The 19,203-nt window shown below is 41.2% G+C and overlaps 1 protein-coding gene across 2 annotated transcripts; it reads left to right on the top strand.

Annotated features, from left to right (window-relative positions):
• Positions 1 to 594: 594 nt before the first annotated feature.
• On the top strand, positions 595 to 18,219 carry LOC132258130 (protein serrate). Of its 2 annotated transcripts, XM_059755256.1 has the most exons (17): positions 595 to 1,323; positions 2,773 to 2,890; positions 2,971 to 3,161; positions 6,885 to 6,939; positions 7,007 to 7,112; positions 7,183 to 7,392; positions 10,385 to 10,518; positions 11,164 to 11,583; positions 13,137 to 13,250; positions 13,317 to 13,541; positions 13,628 to 13,755; positions 15,297 to 15,444; positions 16,038 to 16,175; positions 16,259 to 16,354; positions 16,420 to 16,779; positions 16,834 to 17,405; positions 17,476 to 18,219. In XM_059755256.1, exons 1-17 carry the CDS (start codon positions 1,258 to 1,260, stop codon positions 18,211 to 18,213), a joined length of 3,819 nt encoding a protein of 1,272 aa, XP_059611239.1. In that variant the 5' UTR covers positions 595 to 1,257; the 3' UTR covers positions 18,214 to 18,219. The 2 variants fall into 2 exon arrangements, with proteins under 2 accessions (XP_059611239.1, XP_059611238.1); XM_059755255.1 differs by having other exon boundaries at positions 13,137 to 13,541.
• The last annotated feature ends 984 nt before the right edge of the window (positions 18,220 to 19,203 follow it).

The raw sequence follows: 19,203 nt of genomic DNA, 5'->3' as shown, positions 1-19,203 counted from the left end.
CGCCAGCCAGATAATCTATCGATGGAGCAATACAAAACACAACTAGTGTTTCTGATTGGGGATGTTACATTCAACAGGCGAGCGATCAACAGCAGAAAAAAAAATTCTACCGATTTTATCTACACATATTGGAATAGGATGATTGTGTTAAATAGAGATATTTCTCTTCATCTCTGATATACATAAATAAGTGATGGGAATTCTTTCTTCTCTCCTATACATTAAATCTCACCGCCCCCCAAAGGAGAGAATCACCTCAATGCTCATCTCCCTGATGGTCCATCTGATGGTGCACAATTTGCAATTTCACAGAGCTCAGCCACTATGTCACACATCTGCTGGGCATAATTAATTTAGTGTGTGTCCTTTTCCATCGTGTATCAAAAAGTAGCGTGAGAATATGATTACGCGCTCTCATTCTATCTCGCTATACACGCGTTTATACCCACTCTCTTAGTTCATCAGTTTCTCTATTCCACACTCACACAAGCGAGTCAGGGTAGAGGAAATGCGAGCTCCGCCTCAAAGCCTGAGGTCTTGCCGGAGGTCCAACATTGCAAACAGTAGATTTCTGCCTGCCTTCCGGCTTGCATGTGTTCGCTACCATTTTCGATCTCTCTCCCTATCGCCTCGCCACTATGCGTGCATTAATTGCGGATAATCCCACTGCGCTTTATCGATAGACTGCTGGTGAACTTGCATCGATATCCGGATTATTGTGACAATAACAAGTGCTTCGTAAATGGGAAAAAGAGCGTATAATTGAGTGTTGGGAGAAATTGGCGTGAAACATTCAGAAGGGTTGCTTGCTCTCGTGAAGATTATGTTGTGCGATATCAATTATGCAAGATAATTCTGTATGTGAACGACCAGAAATATTAATGATCTTATACAAACAACATCCTCACTGTGTGAAATCAAGTGGTGAAAACTTTGCACAGCTCTCAGCGACATTCTGTGGAATATCTTGAGAATTGAAGGAAGAATGTTCTCAACGTCACACTACATGATATGAATAATTTTGTGAAATTTCCCTCAGTTTCTGTGCTCTGCCAAGAGAAATCCTATACCTTTAGTGGCCTCCGTGACACCTTAATTCAGTGTGTGTGCATGTGAAAATGCAACAATATCTTGAGGACAGACACTGCACTTGTCGCCCGAGCAATGATTTCAATCATCATTAAGCACATCTTCTTCGACGACAACTCCTTGGAGTGGATTTAGCCCCAAAGTGTCTCCACGATTGTTCCCAACAATATGGGAATCAACAATTTCCGATCTTGGATTTGTGTTCTTGCACTGTTGATTGAATTTGCAATTCAAGTGAGTGAACAATCATAAGATAATCACTCTTTTATCTCCCCGGTGAACAAATATTTACGGACCATTCTCAAAAGCGTTTACAATAAAATTAAATCGCAACTTCTTGAGCTGCGAGATTGGAAGCGGCTGGAAAAAAGGCCAAAAGAGTCTATTAACCGCAGAAGAAACCACGGCTCATTTCAACATAATGGGGTAAAGAGGAGCTATTTCTTTCGTTTGGCGATTGCGCCGCTCTTCTAATTATCATGAGATATATAAGGAGGCAGAAGAAGGCATTATAAACCTTTCTTCATATACATTAAAACATTTTAGTATTTTACATTTATGTATTCTCTCGCGAAAACAACTTTTTGTGCCAGCGGAACATTGAGAAAAAGCTCCTTGATAGAACCTTCAAAAGGGCTTCCACCCAGTGGATGAATAAATAGTGGTACAACCCCTTCTTTGCCGTGCAACTCTTTGTTCCAGCCTATAATTACCTTTTATTTATTTATGCATTTAATTACACGCATATGAAAATTAACTTCCCATTTCAATGCGCCCTTTTGATAATTAAAAGAGAAATACCAGACTTTTTCACTCACTCAATTAGCATGGACTTCTTGAGGAATTGTATGAAGTACAAGATATTGACGAGCTTTATCACTTAGCCGACGCTCGCAAGTGGGAGAAGAAATAAGGCTAGTAGTACTCTTTCGCTATATACAACAAGTTACCAAAAGAGATAAGAATTATTCTGAATGGAATTTCTGTCAATCTCCAGACTGCCTTCTGCTGTGTAAAATACATTCCGAGCTATCAGCGAATACAAGTTTTTATTGCTTAAAGTCGCATGGGTCTTTTCCAAGCGCACTATCTTTCGAACAAGAAAGGGTAATCATGACTCATTTTCATTAACATCTAAATTATCAGTAACGGAATTTTAATTCTCTTCCGAGTGAGAGAGAGAGAGAGCGGCTGTAAAATTAGAGTCAATTTTATTGCAATGGCCTGTTTGAATTGAACACCCGAAAGATCTCAAATTGATACATTCGACCGTTTAGCCACCGGCTCCACATACATACATATTAGCGTCAAAAGTACACATCGTCAAGAAAGGGTGAAAGCAGGTCCCCTCGAGGAAGACTTGCAGTATGACTCTCCGCCAGCAATTAAAATTAATCGGCGCTTCCACGCGACTCTGCAAGAGTTAAAGTGTCAGTGAAGAGCATGAAGACGATCTTTGTAAATCACTTGCAGCGCATGAGATTTCTGCCGTGAGCGAAAGGGAGGACAGCTCTTGATTTAAACGATTCTATTTTACCTAAAATAAGTACAATCATCTTCCCTCCGTAAATACTATGTGCGCTCCGCGAGGTGAACATAATGAGGATGCTAATTAAGTGCAAAAGACATAATTTCCCCATTATAAGACATGTAATAAGGTAATAATTCAATTTTCAAACACAGGTCTCCTCGTCAGGGTACTTTGAATTGCAAATCTTGGAAATATCCAACAGAGACAATCAATTGTTGACGGGATATTGTTGCGGAATTCCGATGGAAGTCAGAGCTTCACGATTAAATGGTGAGGATAGTTTTGCCACATGTCCACAGCTCATTAATTCAATCTAATGGATATTGATGCAAACCTCTTCTTCCCAACAGGATGCCCCTCTTGCGCCACTTCCTTTCGACTGTGCCTGAAAGAGTACCAAAGTTCGGTTCCAACTGTTAAAGGAGTGCTAAATGGATGCTCTTTTGGGAATGCCAGCACAGGTGTACTGGGCGGTTCGAGCTTTGTGCTCTCCGATCCAGAGATCAGCTCTATTGTACTACCATTCTCCTTCCGATGGACGGTGAGTCTAGCATTCTTACAACACAATTTCTCTCTAGTCAAATGATAGAGAAGAGAGGAGCTATTCTTGGTTAAAATTTAACTCGCTGATATCTTCATTTAAACACGAATTCTTACCCCAAAACAGACTGCAACAGCTCCACTCTCCCCTATATGCAATGTACTCTTTTTTGTACGTTGAAAAATATCGCAAAAAATAGAAGAGTATCTGCAGTGATGAAATATTTCCCATATCCGCGCCTCACAGTGTCTCTTTCTCTTTACTGTTTCGGCTACAAGTTAAGTATGATAGATAATGCCTACAAAACAATGGGCAACATTCACGAAGCAATACAAAAAGTTTGCAATGGCTCTTGTAGGTATACATTTTCAACATGAAATCAATACCCCGTTTTCTTTGAAATTTCCTTTCTTCCTGCATTGTAATGGATGGATCAACTATATGAAAATATGGGACATATGTATAAATTGGCTAAAGGATACACAATGTTTCATCTCTCCAGTTTGCCAGTGTTCTTATTGTTGCTTGAATTTTATGTTGCACTTTTGCCAATACAACAAATCTCATATTTCAAATCGTGTAAAGTCTTTCTCTCTCTCTCCTAAATCTAATAACATTACACATCATCACAAGGGTTCAGCAGAACACAGTACTTGGATATAGAATTAGCGAACTCATGAACTGCAAAGTGCATCAACAACTGAAGATGACATGATGGTAATAAATTATATTTACCATGTAAAATATTCATGTGTCACTCTCATTAGGCAAACAACTGCCATAATGAACCATCATTACCTGGATTAAAACTTTAACGTTGAATGCACAGAGCAAGTCATTGGTTTGAAAGAGAATAAATCACTATGAAAAGCTTCTCCTGAACTCAAGCTTATGATTGCAATGGCTCTGATGCCTCCCTTCCAGGAGCCACCCGAGAGCGAGAGAGAGAAAGATCGTTACAGAAACTCCTCTTCAATTTGATCTGTATTTCCGCAGTTGCTTCTTCAATGCTAATTTATAAGTCATTCATAATAATTGGAAATATACTAGCATTATGGAGAAAATATGTTTTGTAATGGAAATATATTTGTCTCACGACTTATAATATTGGCTACATATGCACAGAAGATACCTGTCATACATATTTCAAAATCAACGTCTCCCTTATCTTAAATAATCAATTGCAATAACTTAAGCATAAATGCGCCTCTCAGAGGGAAAAAAATAAATAAAAATAGTTGATTCTTTTCACAATGTATGAACCACACAATACCTCTATAGTTCAAAAGATAAATATATTTCCTTTTCAATGCACTCACGATGGTATCAGTGCGCGTGTTAACATAATGTAACATAATGTTTTGACTGTGTGAGTGCTGTTAATCTATTGGGTTTACGATGCAAAAACAGCAAAAATACACTATGCTAAGACATATGCGATAGTAATTCTCTTTTTCACAGTTTTCATTAGTGAGACTAGTCAAATAATTATAAGTCGAAGAGCAATAAATTACAATTAGTTTAAATTTCGTTGTTGTGTATTTCCAATTTGACTTTGATTGAATGTAAATTTTTATGACTCTTCGTTAGAAAAAAATGTATAATTATCCCCCTATATATATATGATGCTTTTGGGTGTGCTCGGCTTTTCAGCCACGAGATACCTAACTGTTTTGACTGTTGGAAAATCTATCAATTTTAATTATTTAATCAGGCGAATAAATATTTTCTTTTGAGTCACACATCAAAGCTCAATATTTGGTCACTTGCAAATCATTATCGATGATTTTAAATCTTTCAGACCAACTATAAAAATCTTCTAATCATTTGACACATCTTCAATCAGCACTCAGCCAATGGCTGATGCCTTCGTCCTGTCTCTTTACTTTATACGCCATTAAAAATCATGAATACTGAGCTGCGAAAAATAGTTGTGCTTCGGATAATTAAGCATGAAAAAAGCAATAAACCATTTTACCCTCTGCACTCGAAGCATACGCCAAAGACTTTAAAATGTAGAGAGATATTACAAAATAATTCATTATATTTGCTCTTCACAATATTTCTTCTTATAAGCACAAAATGCAATCACATCTCGGGCCTCCCTTTAATCTTTCACCCATAGCCAAAGTGAGAAGACGGTATTCCGTACATGAAAATTGGAAATATCAGCATTAATACAGTGTGGAAAGTTAAATTGGCAGATCGACTGGGAGCTTCAATTTGAAATGCAAATGTAATCATGAAGGAAATATAACATCACTTTCTATGCTCATTATTGCTTATTGCAAAAGATTTTGAGCACATAGAATAGGCGAAATTTGAATATACAAGCATAAATAAGAATAAGCCTTCATCTGGGAGCTCTGAAAAATTTAATTGACAAGAATTTCCACACATATTTGCATTTTACATGTCATCTCGTTAAATTCTCTCATTTTACAAACCATAGTATGTACATATCTTTATTCTGACGACTGCAGCTCAGAATTGCAATTGGAATGAGTGAACTCCATCCAGAGTCAGTGGGCTTTTTTTCTCTTCTCTCCTCAATTTTCATTCATGCTCTTTCCCTCGAAGAGCAACACTTTATCGGAAATAACTTATCAGTTTCTGCTTATTTCCGTTGAAAAAATAATACTTTTTGACATTCAAATTGCTACGCAAGTCAAACTGTTGATAAGTTTTCTGCAAAATATTGTTCGCCTGACTTCGCGCAGGCATATGTGGAATGGAGAGTTTGTGATCTCCGCGGGAATGCTCATCAGGCGAGGAATTCGATAAAGTGATACAATAAGTTCAACATTCTGTGATAATAAGAAAATATGCTCGCATCTACTGCATATTCATTAGAACAGGAGGAGAAGAGATATGAGTGCAGAAATAAAAATCGATGTATGAAATTGTACAATTTTCTTTATGTATCATCTTCTTCAATAAGTTTTGAAGAGACTTATCCACGTATTAAATACGTGTTATCCCATACATCCGATGTTCGTGACTACTTCATCGTTTATACTGGCATCGTATAGATATATACAGTGAATATATGTATCGGGTGTTCTTTGCTTGTTCCTTTTGTTATTTCATTCTCTCCTTCTCCACTTAATTTAACGTTAACTATTTTATCTGACCGTCCAATAATTTCGCTTCTTCTTACTCATGTATGCAATTCTTTTCTGAAAGTATATTACAACGGGCCATCATACCACCACTTGTTTTGACATTTAATCGAATTTTTTCACGATTCCCAATGTAACACCTCGACGCGTACTGTACAGAAATCAAATTAGGCCCATTTGAGAAATGAACAGCAAGTTCATTACCCACACAGATGGAGCATCTCCCTCTCTTTGCCATCGGCAGGAATTCCATTCGCTTCCCTGTGCGCCACCATCGAGCATTTTGCCAACATCTCTGGCCTTTGTCCTACAGCCTTTATTTTACTCTCTTCCCGAACAATTTCAGATTTATCTGATCTTTTGTGATACATTTCCTACAACAATATTGACTACATGTTTTGATGGGTTTCATGTAAGCGTTGTTATACAACTTATCTAGAAGATCTCATTGGTCAGCATTTTCCAATCTCTCAAGCTCTTTTCGCTGTGCACAATGAAATTCGGTGAATTAAAATGTTTGACGGAACCTTCTCTATTGACTCTTTTATTTGGACATCTTTTGTTGCTGATGTCGAAACTAATATTTGTGATTTCATTTCAGAAATCCTTCACTCTTATACTGCAAGCTTTGGACTTGTACAATGCGTCATATCCAGGTAAGTTTCCCAATGATTCACGCCGTGTGGCAATCCGAGTCCTAACCACTTAACCATTTCTAAACAGTTTCAGAACGATTAATTGAGGAAACAACCTTTTCCGGAGTGATATTCCCATCACAAGAATGGCACACCCTCAATCCCAAAGGGAAGAACGCCAACATCACCTACAGGTGAGACAAATCAGCATCTTAAATCAATTAGACTTTTTGGGTGTGACACATTTCTTTTATCCACTTCTAGGGTTCGCGTTCAGTGTGATCCGAATTACTACAATACAACGTGCACCACCTTCTGTCGGCCCAGAAACGATAGATTCGGCCACTACACTTGCGGCGAGAAGGGTGACAAAGTGTGCCTGACAGGGTGGCAGGGTGTTAATTGCGAAAAGGCCATCTGCAAGCCCGGCTGTGACCCGACTCATGGAAAGTGCGACAAGCCTGGCGAGTGCGAGTGAGTCAAAACCTTACTTAAATAAATCTCTCGGCTTTCCTTTCCCCCAAAGTTGCGAAAAAACGCTCAACTCTGTGCACGATTTCGCGAGAGACGCACGTTGTTAATCATTCCCGGATGGATTTAGAACAGAAAGGGGTTAATTTCCGACTAACCTCTCGCCAGGCAATGTATAAATATTTATACGCTCCCGGAGAAATGTCACTGAATAGTGTGAGAAATTGTTGCATAAGAATCAGTATTAGAGCCGCGAGAACTGAACAATAGCATGTCTCGGAATTTTTTGCAAGTACATTTCGCGATAGCTATTGGTCTTGTTTGGCTCAGAGTTTCTCATCTCTCCTCAGTTGTTTGGCCTTTTTTCCACTCCTATCCCTCTCCTGATAGTACTACATTAACAGTAGATACAACCAATCTTACACAGAATGTGCACTATACATATATGAGTATTTCCCCCCATTCAAAGATAATGGACAATGCAAATACTGTATACTGTGATATAGTAGAAAGTAACAAAGTCAAATTCCACGTGATTGTGCGAGAAAAAGAGTAAAAGTCAAAGTCGCAACGACTGCAGGAATTGTAAATTGTAATTTAGAAGAACTGCTTAGGATGTTAACACTCTGCAAAACTATTATTTCTCCTCCATCTCTCCATTATTTAGGCCCTTTGTGCCATCGGGCACGGCGGAACATGCCCGATGGAGACACACAAACACACAATTGCTAGTATTTTGAATTAATTAAAGTCTCGCAATTAATTAAGGAAAACACCAACAGTATTAATCGCTGTGTAAAATCAACCCATTCTACCTTCATCAAGTGTTGTCCTGAAACAAATTTAAGTCATACCTTTTGGTAAATGGTGCAATAATGATTCTGCAACAGAGCGCTGTGCGGTATTTGCGATGCAACAGACATTTACAGTAGGATGAAATACCACCCAATTTTAAATTAAAAGCAGAGACAGAGTGAAGAGAGAAAGGAGAGTTCATGACATCGATGTACGAATGCTTATCACGAGTGATCACAATGTTCAGATTTTCGATACGAAATTATGACAGTCCAGGACCAGAACTGCATCGATATGTAGGACTTCCATATATGGAGGGAATAATTAATACATAAACTACACGGCACTTGAGTTCTTTTATCTCTTGCTCCCTCCTATTCGCGCGATTCCCGCACTCGATACCATCGCGCCCATGAGATTGCTGGGCTATGCCGTGGTCATCAAATGAGGAAATTGCATAGTTCCACAGTTACTGGTCCATAATCACAGTAGGAAAATTGATCGAAATCGCTACACGATGTCAGAAGTTTACTTCGGCCTCCACTCAATCATCTGTTGCATCAATTGCAAGCACACTAAAATATACCAAACACGTAGTTCCCTTCCAACTGGCAAGGCAGATTTGTCAGATGCTCTCATCGGCTATTGATCCGGTAAATCACTTACCTGACCATGTCTCCGTGCAGTCACTGATATTTCTGGGATCAGCGCGCAGTTGAGAAACTTCCCATATCGGGGTGTGAATTGTGTCAAGTGTGGTCGTCCTTTTGCTCGGCCCGCGAGAAACACAATGAGAATTTTATTGTTGCAGCGCGGCAAAAAGAATAAGGACAATTTAGCGTCACAGGTGTTATAATTGTACAGTTTTATTGGGGTGGGCAGAGCCTTTGTATGCAGTTGCCCTGTTAAAAATTGTCTTGCTGGCTGGCAATTTCACATACGTTAGTTGCGCTGATATATTATATATCGGCCGCAAAGACAATGGGTGCAAAGTGGACGAAGAAAAATTACCAGTAGAAAATGCGAGAGCAATTCAATAAGATTTATTGAGCGGTAAAGTTGAGGAAGATTGCTCTTTTCACATTTTCCGTGTAATACAACACACAAATGGCATTTTATACACCCAACTGTTGTACATTGTGTCGTACCGAAGGCACACTGGTGGAAATTTGATCGACTTTGTAGTCAATTAGGCACTCAGTGAGGTTCAATGCTAGGGAGAGACTCTTAGAGAGCGGTCCCCGAACAATTTATATACCGACTCCACTATATTCATTTCATGTCCATAAGAAAGGAGAGTATAACGCTTGAAATTCAAACTGAAAAGCCAACCACATAGCAAAACTCGTGGAATTATAGTGTAAATAACAAGAGAAGATAGCACTCCAGCATATTTTGAATGGCTGCACCAAACGGCAGCAATGGTTAGTGCTCCGTTTATGGTGTTGCAATTATTCCACGATTCTGTCCAATTTGTATTTGCAATCACCAATCTATTGATGATGCGCTGAGTGGGCATAACTCTGCCCTGTTCCCACTTCTCCCTCCACAATACCCACCGTTGACTTATTACCACTAAGGATTTGAATATATTACGTGAGAAAATCATTTTTCCCGCCAACCAACAAAGGTCCTCCTCCAGTCATTAGAAATTGACTCCCTTTAATGGGAGCTCAGCCTGGAATTTATTGTTTTGCCGTGTGGCCGCGAATTGAAAACTCCATCCACCGTCAATTGTGAGATGCTGTGCGAGAGATAGCACTAATGCCTGCAGATAGTTTAATTTCAAAAATGAAAAATTAAGTCATCCTTTTATTCAAGTAGTGGAACTTGGCAATACTTTGCATTTTACAATATTGAAGATCGAAAAGATATGGGAAAACGTGTTTGCACTCCTTATAAAACCTCTTGCATTCTACATATAGCCAACTTCTTCACAGCTTCGCAAAGCTCTAATCGATCGTTCTAGTTTCCGATACACCGACCTCCCACCTCACAGTTTCTAGCGGCAAATAATAAAAACGCTGTAATCGCTCTTTAAGACCTTCCTCAGTTTTTCACATGTGAATCGACTTCGTGCGGAGATCAAAGGGAAAGGGAAGGACTAAAGACATTTACAACGTGTTACCCTTCTAGATTAAGATTTTCTGTGTTCGGAGATTTTTTCCTCGATAAAACATCTCTCTGTAAACCATTCCAGGTGTCGTCCGGGATGGCGAGGTCCTCTCTGCTCAGAGTGCATGGTCTACCCTGGCTGTCGCCATGGATATTGCAACGGCAGCCCGTGGCAGTGCATCTGCGACACGAATTGGGGAGGAATTCTCTGCGACCAAGGTGAATATGTCATGCAAAAATTCCTCCTAATCAAATATCAATCCACTGCCCCGCTGACTTGTCAGCCAAACACACAAACGCCCCTCCTGGGAACACTTGTGATACCGAGGGTTGCATCTGGGGTAGTTATAAATTCAATAGTTCATCTAATAAAATATAACAATGAAATCATTTTCTATACAATTTCACCCTAATCAGTTTTTGCTTCCACTCTATTTGTGAAGTGGATTGCGGTCCTCAAAGGATGATCTATTAGTCCGGGTCACACTCATCCCCTCTCGTGAGTTGTGTTTGTTAATGATACAAAAGACACACATTTCACCCTCCTCAGTTCACACAACTCACTTTTTTTCGGCGGCGCCCATTTGTTAACCCAGAGAAAAAAGAACATGTGTGAAATGGAACAAGTGCAGCAGCACTATAGAATCAATGGGTTTTTGAAACATTTAGAAAAATACTTGATACACTTTCGCTTCTGTCGCGACAAAAAATCGCGCAGCAACATTTGTTCACTCACACGCCAAAGTTCACACGTTGTGAGATCATCGGATTATCCGGGGCTATTATCAATTCAGTCTCGGCCTAATCACTCTCCAGCCAGATAAATAATTCATTTGCCGTGTGTGTGTCCTTTTCCCCGACAAGATCTTAATTACTGCGGCACCCATGAGCCATGTATGCACGGCGGAACGTGCGAGAACACCGCACCCGATCAGTACAGATGCACATGTGCCGAGGGCTTATCTGGCGTACGATGCGAGATCGTGGAGCATCCATGTGCCACGCAGCCCTGTCGAAATGGCGGCACGTGCACCCTCCGGGACCCAGCCAAGTACGATGCGGCCAAGAACATAAGCGCCGTGAAGGATCTGCTGCCACCCACGGCGGTCACGGTGCGCAGAATGCGCGGAATGAGCTCGATGGGGAAGCCCGTCAGAAGCAGAGACATCGACAAAGACCACCTCATCCCGCGATCCCCGGCGAAAAGCTCTCCCGCTTCCCCTCCCGTCAGCGACTTCATCTGCTCCTGCGCGCCAGGATGGACAGGACCGACCTGCGAAACGAGTAAGCACAGCTTTTTTCTGCTATAATTATTCCAACGATTTGAGCGGATTTTTTCTATAGTCGAAAACTAACGCATGTCTAATTCATTTTTATTTCTTTAAATGCACTGCCTAATTATAAATTGCGATTAAAGACATTGCAACTCCTTAACACAGCCTACAATGTGTCTTCCTCTTCGGTGTGTTGAATAATGTAAGAGATTTCAATATGTATAAAATACGCAGCGCCCAACATTGATCGCCGCAGACATTTTTTGTGGGCTCCTCAATTCATGATTGTTCGGTGGCGTGAATGAATATTCAGGCGAGAGATGCTATTGAAGAGAAAACTATTTGCTTCCGAATTCATCGTTTGGTCTGCGGGGCCATTTAAAGTACAATCAGAGTCATTGAAAATGACGGTTGAAGAAAGGCGCTTCCATATACTTATCCATTCAGCGGCCCGGAATAAACACATGAATTTAGCCTTTTTTTCCACATCACAATCACTCAATCTCTCCGGCACAGATAAATTGGGGAGAAGCGCGCAAGTTATGTTAATATTAGAATTAAAACGTATTTAAATGAAAACATTTACCTACATGACGTACATATTGTGGCTGTCGTGACCATATATAAAATCTCCGTGTAGTTCACAATTTTGTGTAGGTGTACCTAATGAGGCTCACACTCAAAAGCGATGTTCACACTACATTTTAATGCAAAATTCCGCCTGTGTAATTGCTTTTAATCGGATTTATATTTTGTGTTGCTTTCACACTCCATTTCTTCACCACTCTCGGTCCCATTGAGGAGCATCGGAGACGCCGAGTGTGCATTAAAATCATGTTTAATTGAAAAAGAAGCACTCTGCGCGAGGGCTTAAATAAAGTCGTTGAGAGGCGACTTTTAAGAAAGAATCAACTGTGTACATAGGGCAACAATGAGCATAAATCTCTCCTCCACTTCTTGTCGTGTTAATATTGGCCATTTGCTGTGCTAGTCACACAATCGTTTGTTTTAATTTCATAGAACAACGCCTGAATTTTTATAAATGCCCTTCTTGAGATATGCATACGCAAATGGTGTCTGGCGAAGAGGTACAATTCTCTCTACCACTGCTCTTTCTCTCTTTTGCATTCGCAATTATGCATATAAAGCAAGGACAGTGTCAGTCACTGGCAAGGTGTATTTCACAGTGAGAAAATCCACAATTCTCCCAGTCAATCTGTGCCTGAAGCGCCTTCCTCTTATTACACTTTAATGAATGATTTATAATTTTAGACACGATACAAAAGGTATATACAAACACACCATTGTTTGGAATACATTATTAGTAACTTTGAAAGCAAAGAGAAAAGAATATTTGCTTTAGAGAAGAAGAATCCCAATGTTTGAGCTATATTCCTCTAAAAGTCTCTCGACGCGACTGGTAATGTACATTCTGTTTCTAATCATAAGTGGTATTAATGGTATAACTTTGAGCCTCCTTTTTCCCTCCATTAACAAAAAGAGGCCCGAAACGCGGTCTAACTAACCATCTAAAAACGCCTTCCCAACTCTGCTTCCCACCAGACATCGACGAGTGCGAAGGGGGGCCCTGCGAGCACGGGGGCACATGCATCGACCTGGTGGGCGGATTTCGCTGCGAGTGTCCACCTCAGTGGAGCGGTGACTTGTGTCAAGCGGGTAACTTTCCCATGTTAAACCAAAATGTTCTGGATCAAATTTCTAATTACACGCAAAATACCGCAGATGTGGATGAGTGTGAATCGAACGCAGCATCACCGCTCGGGCCGTGCATTAATGCTGAGGCATGCGTCAATAGTCCGGGCGCATTCCGATGCTTCTGTTTGGACGGCTGGACGGGCCCGACATGCACTAAAGACATTGACGACTGCATAGGACAGTGCAAGAATGAGGCAACCTGCATTGATTTGGTAAATGACTACTACTGTGCTTGCGCGTTGGGATACACAGGTGAGATTGAGATGATAAAAGGGGTTCAAGTGGAAAGAGCTATAGGGGAGAGCGAGCTCACTGCGGTGCATCTTCTTCCTTTGCAGGGCGAAACTGCGAAACGGATATTGACGAGTGTGCGAATACACCGTGCAGGAACGCGGGAGAGTGCGTGGACATGATCGGGACCTTCAAGTGCATCTGTCCTGTGGGATTTTCAGGGACACTTTGTGAGGTAAGAGAGCCATGCAATTAATTCTTCGTCTATTCGCCATTTTTTGACCCTAACTAATCGCCCCATTGCTATTTCCCGCAACATCAGATGAAATAAGAATTAATCTGCAGTCGTTATGCATTATAATAATTCACATCTCGCCATGCGAGTTATGTGTTATTATGTATTTATATTTTTATACAAAACTATTACAAGACGGAATACACGAAGTATACCGCGAACTCTTGTACACCCAATATTTCAATCATGCGCTATCTTTTTCAATATGAAATTACACTGTTCATTACTGTGACTACTATATAAGTATAGCAGCCTTTTGATATATATAGCTCGCGATGGACCAAAGTGTTGATCATGCAACAGAAGAGAAAAGATCAAAAGCACTGTTGTGGCAATAATTCCATAATTTTTCTCCTCGCATCGCGCGATGATCTACATTCTCTGATGCTATATAGCACACGGGCGCGCTTTTTTGTGGGGAGCTGTGTGCTATTTTATTTTTCTCAATACCATTGTTGTTTGGGAGCGTTTTAAAAACGATGAAAACAAATACTTGTACTGAGAAGCGTGACTTATTTGACGTGATTTATTAGGAAAGGCAAGTATTTTACCTATTCATATCTTATTTCTCAGATTATATGTAATGTTTCAAAAGAAGGAGACTTAGCATTCGACGGCGCACAATTGGTTCTCGCATGTTGACAACAGAGTAAATAAGGTGGTAAGAAGAATAGGCGAAAATCCCAATGCTGAAGACATGAATGAAGCTTTTAATTCTCCCAAACAATAACACCATTTTAGAGGTGCAACATTCAAAGGAATTAGTCCTCTGCCTACGGGAAGAATAATTTATCACAAGAGAAGAGATATGGGCCTTTAACTCTTTAGTGGCTTGTGAATGTGTGCCCGAGAGGCAGGTTTTTTCGCATCTCCAAATGGCCCCTACTGTTTCCTCCTCGACACGAGAATTCACAGCTATTAGTCTTGCTGGCAAATGCTCTTGATATAAACTGTCATCTATATTAACACTCTATGAAAGACTTTTAGATGACGGTTAATCTTGTGCAACAGCACACATGCGGAGGCTCACCAGAGTGATACATATTGCCGATTATTACATATTTTCAACATGGGAGAGAGAAGGAGGGAAAAAAATTCAAAGTAATCCGATTAAGGTATTTTACATATGAGTTCTCAAGTAAAAACAACTCAAACACAATCTTCTGTGGAACATCTCATTTACATGCCTATGGCCACCTCTCAAATGAGTGTCATTTTTCGACAGTTATGTTATAATGAAAAGTGCTATGTGCTCACAAGAGTCCGCGGTGAGCTGAAAGCCTGTAGCGGCAGTGAAATTCTCCAAAGCATCGACAATTCCCCCCGTGGATCCCAGGTCTATTCACTGTCACCAAATTATCCACATGAGACAGATCGCATTCAATTTGAAAAAAACAACCTTTTAGGAGGCATTGAGACCTTCTTTTCGGTGCCGATTTCTTCACTCCTGGAAACCCTTGACACGTTGCTAATATTTGCAGGAAGCGAAGGACTACTGCACACCGTCGCCGTGCCTGGAGGGGCAGTGCCTCAACACGCCGGGCGGCTACTACTGTCACTGTCCGGCAGGACGCTCTGGGAGGCACTGCGAACTGCCGCGGGTCTCCTGCCAGAATCCACCATGTCATGGTAGCGTATTAAGCTTAGTTTTTACGCCAAATGCCCCTGTAAACGACCGATGTTGCTTCCGCATGCAAAGAGATTGTGATTAGAGTGTCACTACGGCTGATCACGCAATGCCGTTTCTGCATTTTGGCCACGCGGAGTGGAATTAATTGCACGGTATTTTGCCAAGGAGCAAGATGAGTGGTATCGTAGTGGCAATAATTAGGAAAATTGACAGAATATATTTTCGCGAGAAACACATGTGGATACATGTATTATTGCGTGGCGCATTTCTTGATTAACGACACTTCTATTTTATTGCAATCACCACGGGAATTCTGGCGTCCCTGCACTCGGGAGAGATTCCCTCGTTGATTGCATTCACGACTTTCTGCCGAGATACAATTACAAATCTCCGCCACGCCATGTACATTTATAAAGTAATAAGATATACATATCTATTTCACAATTTTCTTACCTCATGACACTCGTAAATCACGAATCTTTGATAAAAATAATTATTACATCTTATTTCACGAGGGCAACATGGGCCAGATAACTTCTCTACGTGCCTCCCCACCATCTTATCTCGCGTCTCTCTATGACTGCATTTCCAGATTCTAGCTGCTCGCCACCACTGACAAATGCCACGGAATTATCAGTTCCCTGCAGCGGCAACGGTCAGTGTGAGACATTCATGAATGGACTATATTGTGTGTGTCAACCTGGCTATACGGGTCACTTCTGTGAGCACAGTAAGGCCCCCATAATTCACAAGAGCCTAATAGGTGGATAGATCCCAACAAATTATTTGCCTTTCTCTCTCTCCCCCCCTCAGACTTGAACGAGTGCACACCTAATCCTTGCAACAACGGTGGGATCTGTTTTGACGGAGTCGGAGACTTCACGTGCGAATGTATGCCCGGTTGGGCAGGTAATCAAACCACTTTTCCCCCCTTCTTCATTTCTCACAAAATTCACATGACCCCTGCTCACCAGGTAAAACTTGCTCCGAGAGGATAACTCAGTGTCTGCCAGGTCAATGCCTAAATGGAGGCACATGCGTCATTACACACTCCAACTCCCAGTGCTTATGTGCCGGCGGCTGGGGAGGCGCCTTCTGCGCCGATCCCCTGGATCAGTGTCAGGGTCAGCCCTGTCACAACGGCGGCATGTGTGAGTCCGGGCCGGGCTGGTTCAGATGTGTTTGCGCGACAGGATTCTCAGGCCCAGATTGTCGCATCAACGTGAACGAGTGCTCACCGCAGCCCTGCTTAGGCGGAGCGACGTGCCAAGATGGAATAGGCGGTTTCACATGCATCTGTCCACCAGGGAGACAAGGGATTCGCTGTGAGATATGTAAGTGTATCCTGTATCCTTCTAATTATTGCTGAGCCACTTTTTCTCCGTCAGTGCTCTCGGATCCATCTTCAGTGTGCTACAACTCATCAACCCTTTCACCCTACAACCCCCTCATCATGATCAACAGCTCTAAGCAAATCGTCCTGGACGAGACCAATTGCAACAGTTGCATCTGCTACAATGGGAAACCCAAATGCACCAATATTTGGTGTGGTTTGCCCAATTGTTCGCGCTCAACACGCGGAAATGTGTCAATGAGCTGCAACACGCATGAAGTCTGTGTTCCTGCTCTCTTGGAAACATGTCTCTCACCACCTTGCGATCCGCGAGGCGACTGCAGAGCTCTTGAACCCTCGCGACGCGTAGCCCCACCAAAACTTCCCGCTCCGACGGAATGCTGGCCCAACCAGGCTGTACTGGGCGATCAGTGCTCTCGCATCACCATCCTGATGGATCCTAAGCACATTCCACAGGGCACGACAGTTGAGGGTGTGTGCCTGCGCCTGCGAAGACTCTTGGGCGAGCGACTGATCAAGATACCCCAATCGGACTCTGCAACAGCGTTCATAGTTGTTCTCTGTGATATCAAGACTGGAAGCAACGATACGATAGAAATGACCCTGGTAAGTTCTGTGAGCAAGATTTAAATGTAGAATTCAAATTGCTAATTGATTTCTAATCTAATCCTACTAGTCGTCTCCTGGAAGTGGTTCTATTGGCAGTGCTGCAATAAGAGACGCAGTCAAGATCCTAGGCGAAGTGCTCTCACGCCAGGGAAGCAATTTGAGTGGCTCAAATCCCGAGGCGGCTCCCTTCGTGGCGGTGGTGGAGGTGAAGGTGGAAACAGCCTTGGTGTCCAACGAGTCTGGCAATTCCAACTATCTAATTGCTGTAGCCTGCGGAAGTGCGATCGCAGCATTGTGTATAGGTGCCATAGTTACACTTCTACTGAAGCAGCGGATATCTGGACAAACGGGCTCCGGAGTCAATCTGTCCACCACCGTCGATGTCAGTCGTCACGAAGAGGAGAAGTCCAACAATTTGCAAAATGAAGAAAACTTCCGCCGATACGCCAATCCGCTGAAAGGCAGTGCCAGTTCCCTGAGAGGTGCCATGGAATTGAGCCTGAATCCAGCACCTGAAATAGCGCCAGTAAGCAGTATAGCCGGTCCAAGTGTCCTCCACAGATCGCAACCTCTGTTCCCATCGTGTGATCCTGACTTCAGCGAGAAGGACTCTGACAATCCGGCTGGGCACAGGGGATCGCAGAATCTCCTGTTCAAGGCCCAAAATCCTGACGTTCAGAAGAACACAGTGGGAACCTTTGAGACGCCCCACAAGGATTTCGGGAAAAGGGCCATCAATTGCCAAGCCCTGCCCACAACTAATCTCCTGCCCGCCGATTCAGATGGGCTCACAGTTCACGTTTGAAAAAGAATCCTACAAGAATTTTAGTTAGATTTTGCCCACTTAACTGAAGAACGAGAGTTAATCTTAATTGCCACTCAAGTTGCCATTTTTTACTTCCATATTGCACGAATAGATAAAACATGTTTTTGCAGATTCAACTTTTTGTACTCTGTACTCAATGTAAAAGATGACATACTCTCAAGAGAAACTGTTTTACGGAAAAGTGTGATATTACAAATATTTTTTTTTCTTATGGAAGACGAAATAAATTTTCAGAATTACTTTGTAAATATCGATATAGGAGGAATTTCTATAAGAAAAGCTGAAGAAATATATGAAAAAAGTGAAAACAATGAATTTTAGTAAATTATTAGGGATACATAGGAATTATTAATGTATTATATAGGGTAGTGATTGTATTTAAACGAAAAACAAGCTTGTGATGAATTTATAAATGTAACATTTCAAATTGTATTTGAATAAAATTAGCCATATTGTAGAGTAGGTACTTAAAAGTGATAGCTTTAAAATGCTAAAACGAAAAGACACATCGAACATCAACATGTGTGACAAATTGCACTTTTTTACATAATGTATTCTCCCCCTCCCCTTTATATAAATAGATTGTAATATATTTTTAGTATTCACGAAGCGGAAATTCCTTTAAGAAAAACAATAAGTATAAAATGAGAAATAGAGAAATGACAATATTGCAAAGCGTGTCTTCCTTTCCTCTTAAGTTAAAATAACAGAGAATGGCCTGAAAAGGATGCAATCACTAGTGCAAAGTATTTTTTTTTAATAGTTTATTTATCTCTTCACCCCTAGACAATACAACCACTCAATCATTCAGGATTGTATTTATTTCCACGAAATCAAGTCTGATATAAAATGAAGAATAATAATTAAGAAAACAATAAATGATGTATTACCGACTATTTTATGCAATAAAATAAATCTATTTTTAAATTTCCCCAATGATCCCTGGCGTTTATCAGGGCACTGCGCCCT

This window comes from Phlebotomus argentipes, unplaced genomic scaffold (assembly GCF_947086385.1).
Source record: "Phlebotomus argentipes unplaced genomic scaffold, Phlebotomus argentipes genome assembly scaffold_4, whole genome shotgun sequence".
In the NCBI taxonomy this organism is placed as follows: Eukaryota; Metazoa; Arthropoda; class Insecta; order Diptera; family Psychodidae; genus Phlebotomus; species Phlebotomus argentipes.
The sequence above is the reverse complement of the archived record's forward strand: the minus strand, read 5'-3'. Positions and strand labels throughout refer to the sequence as shown.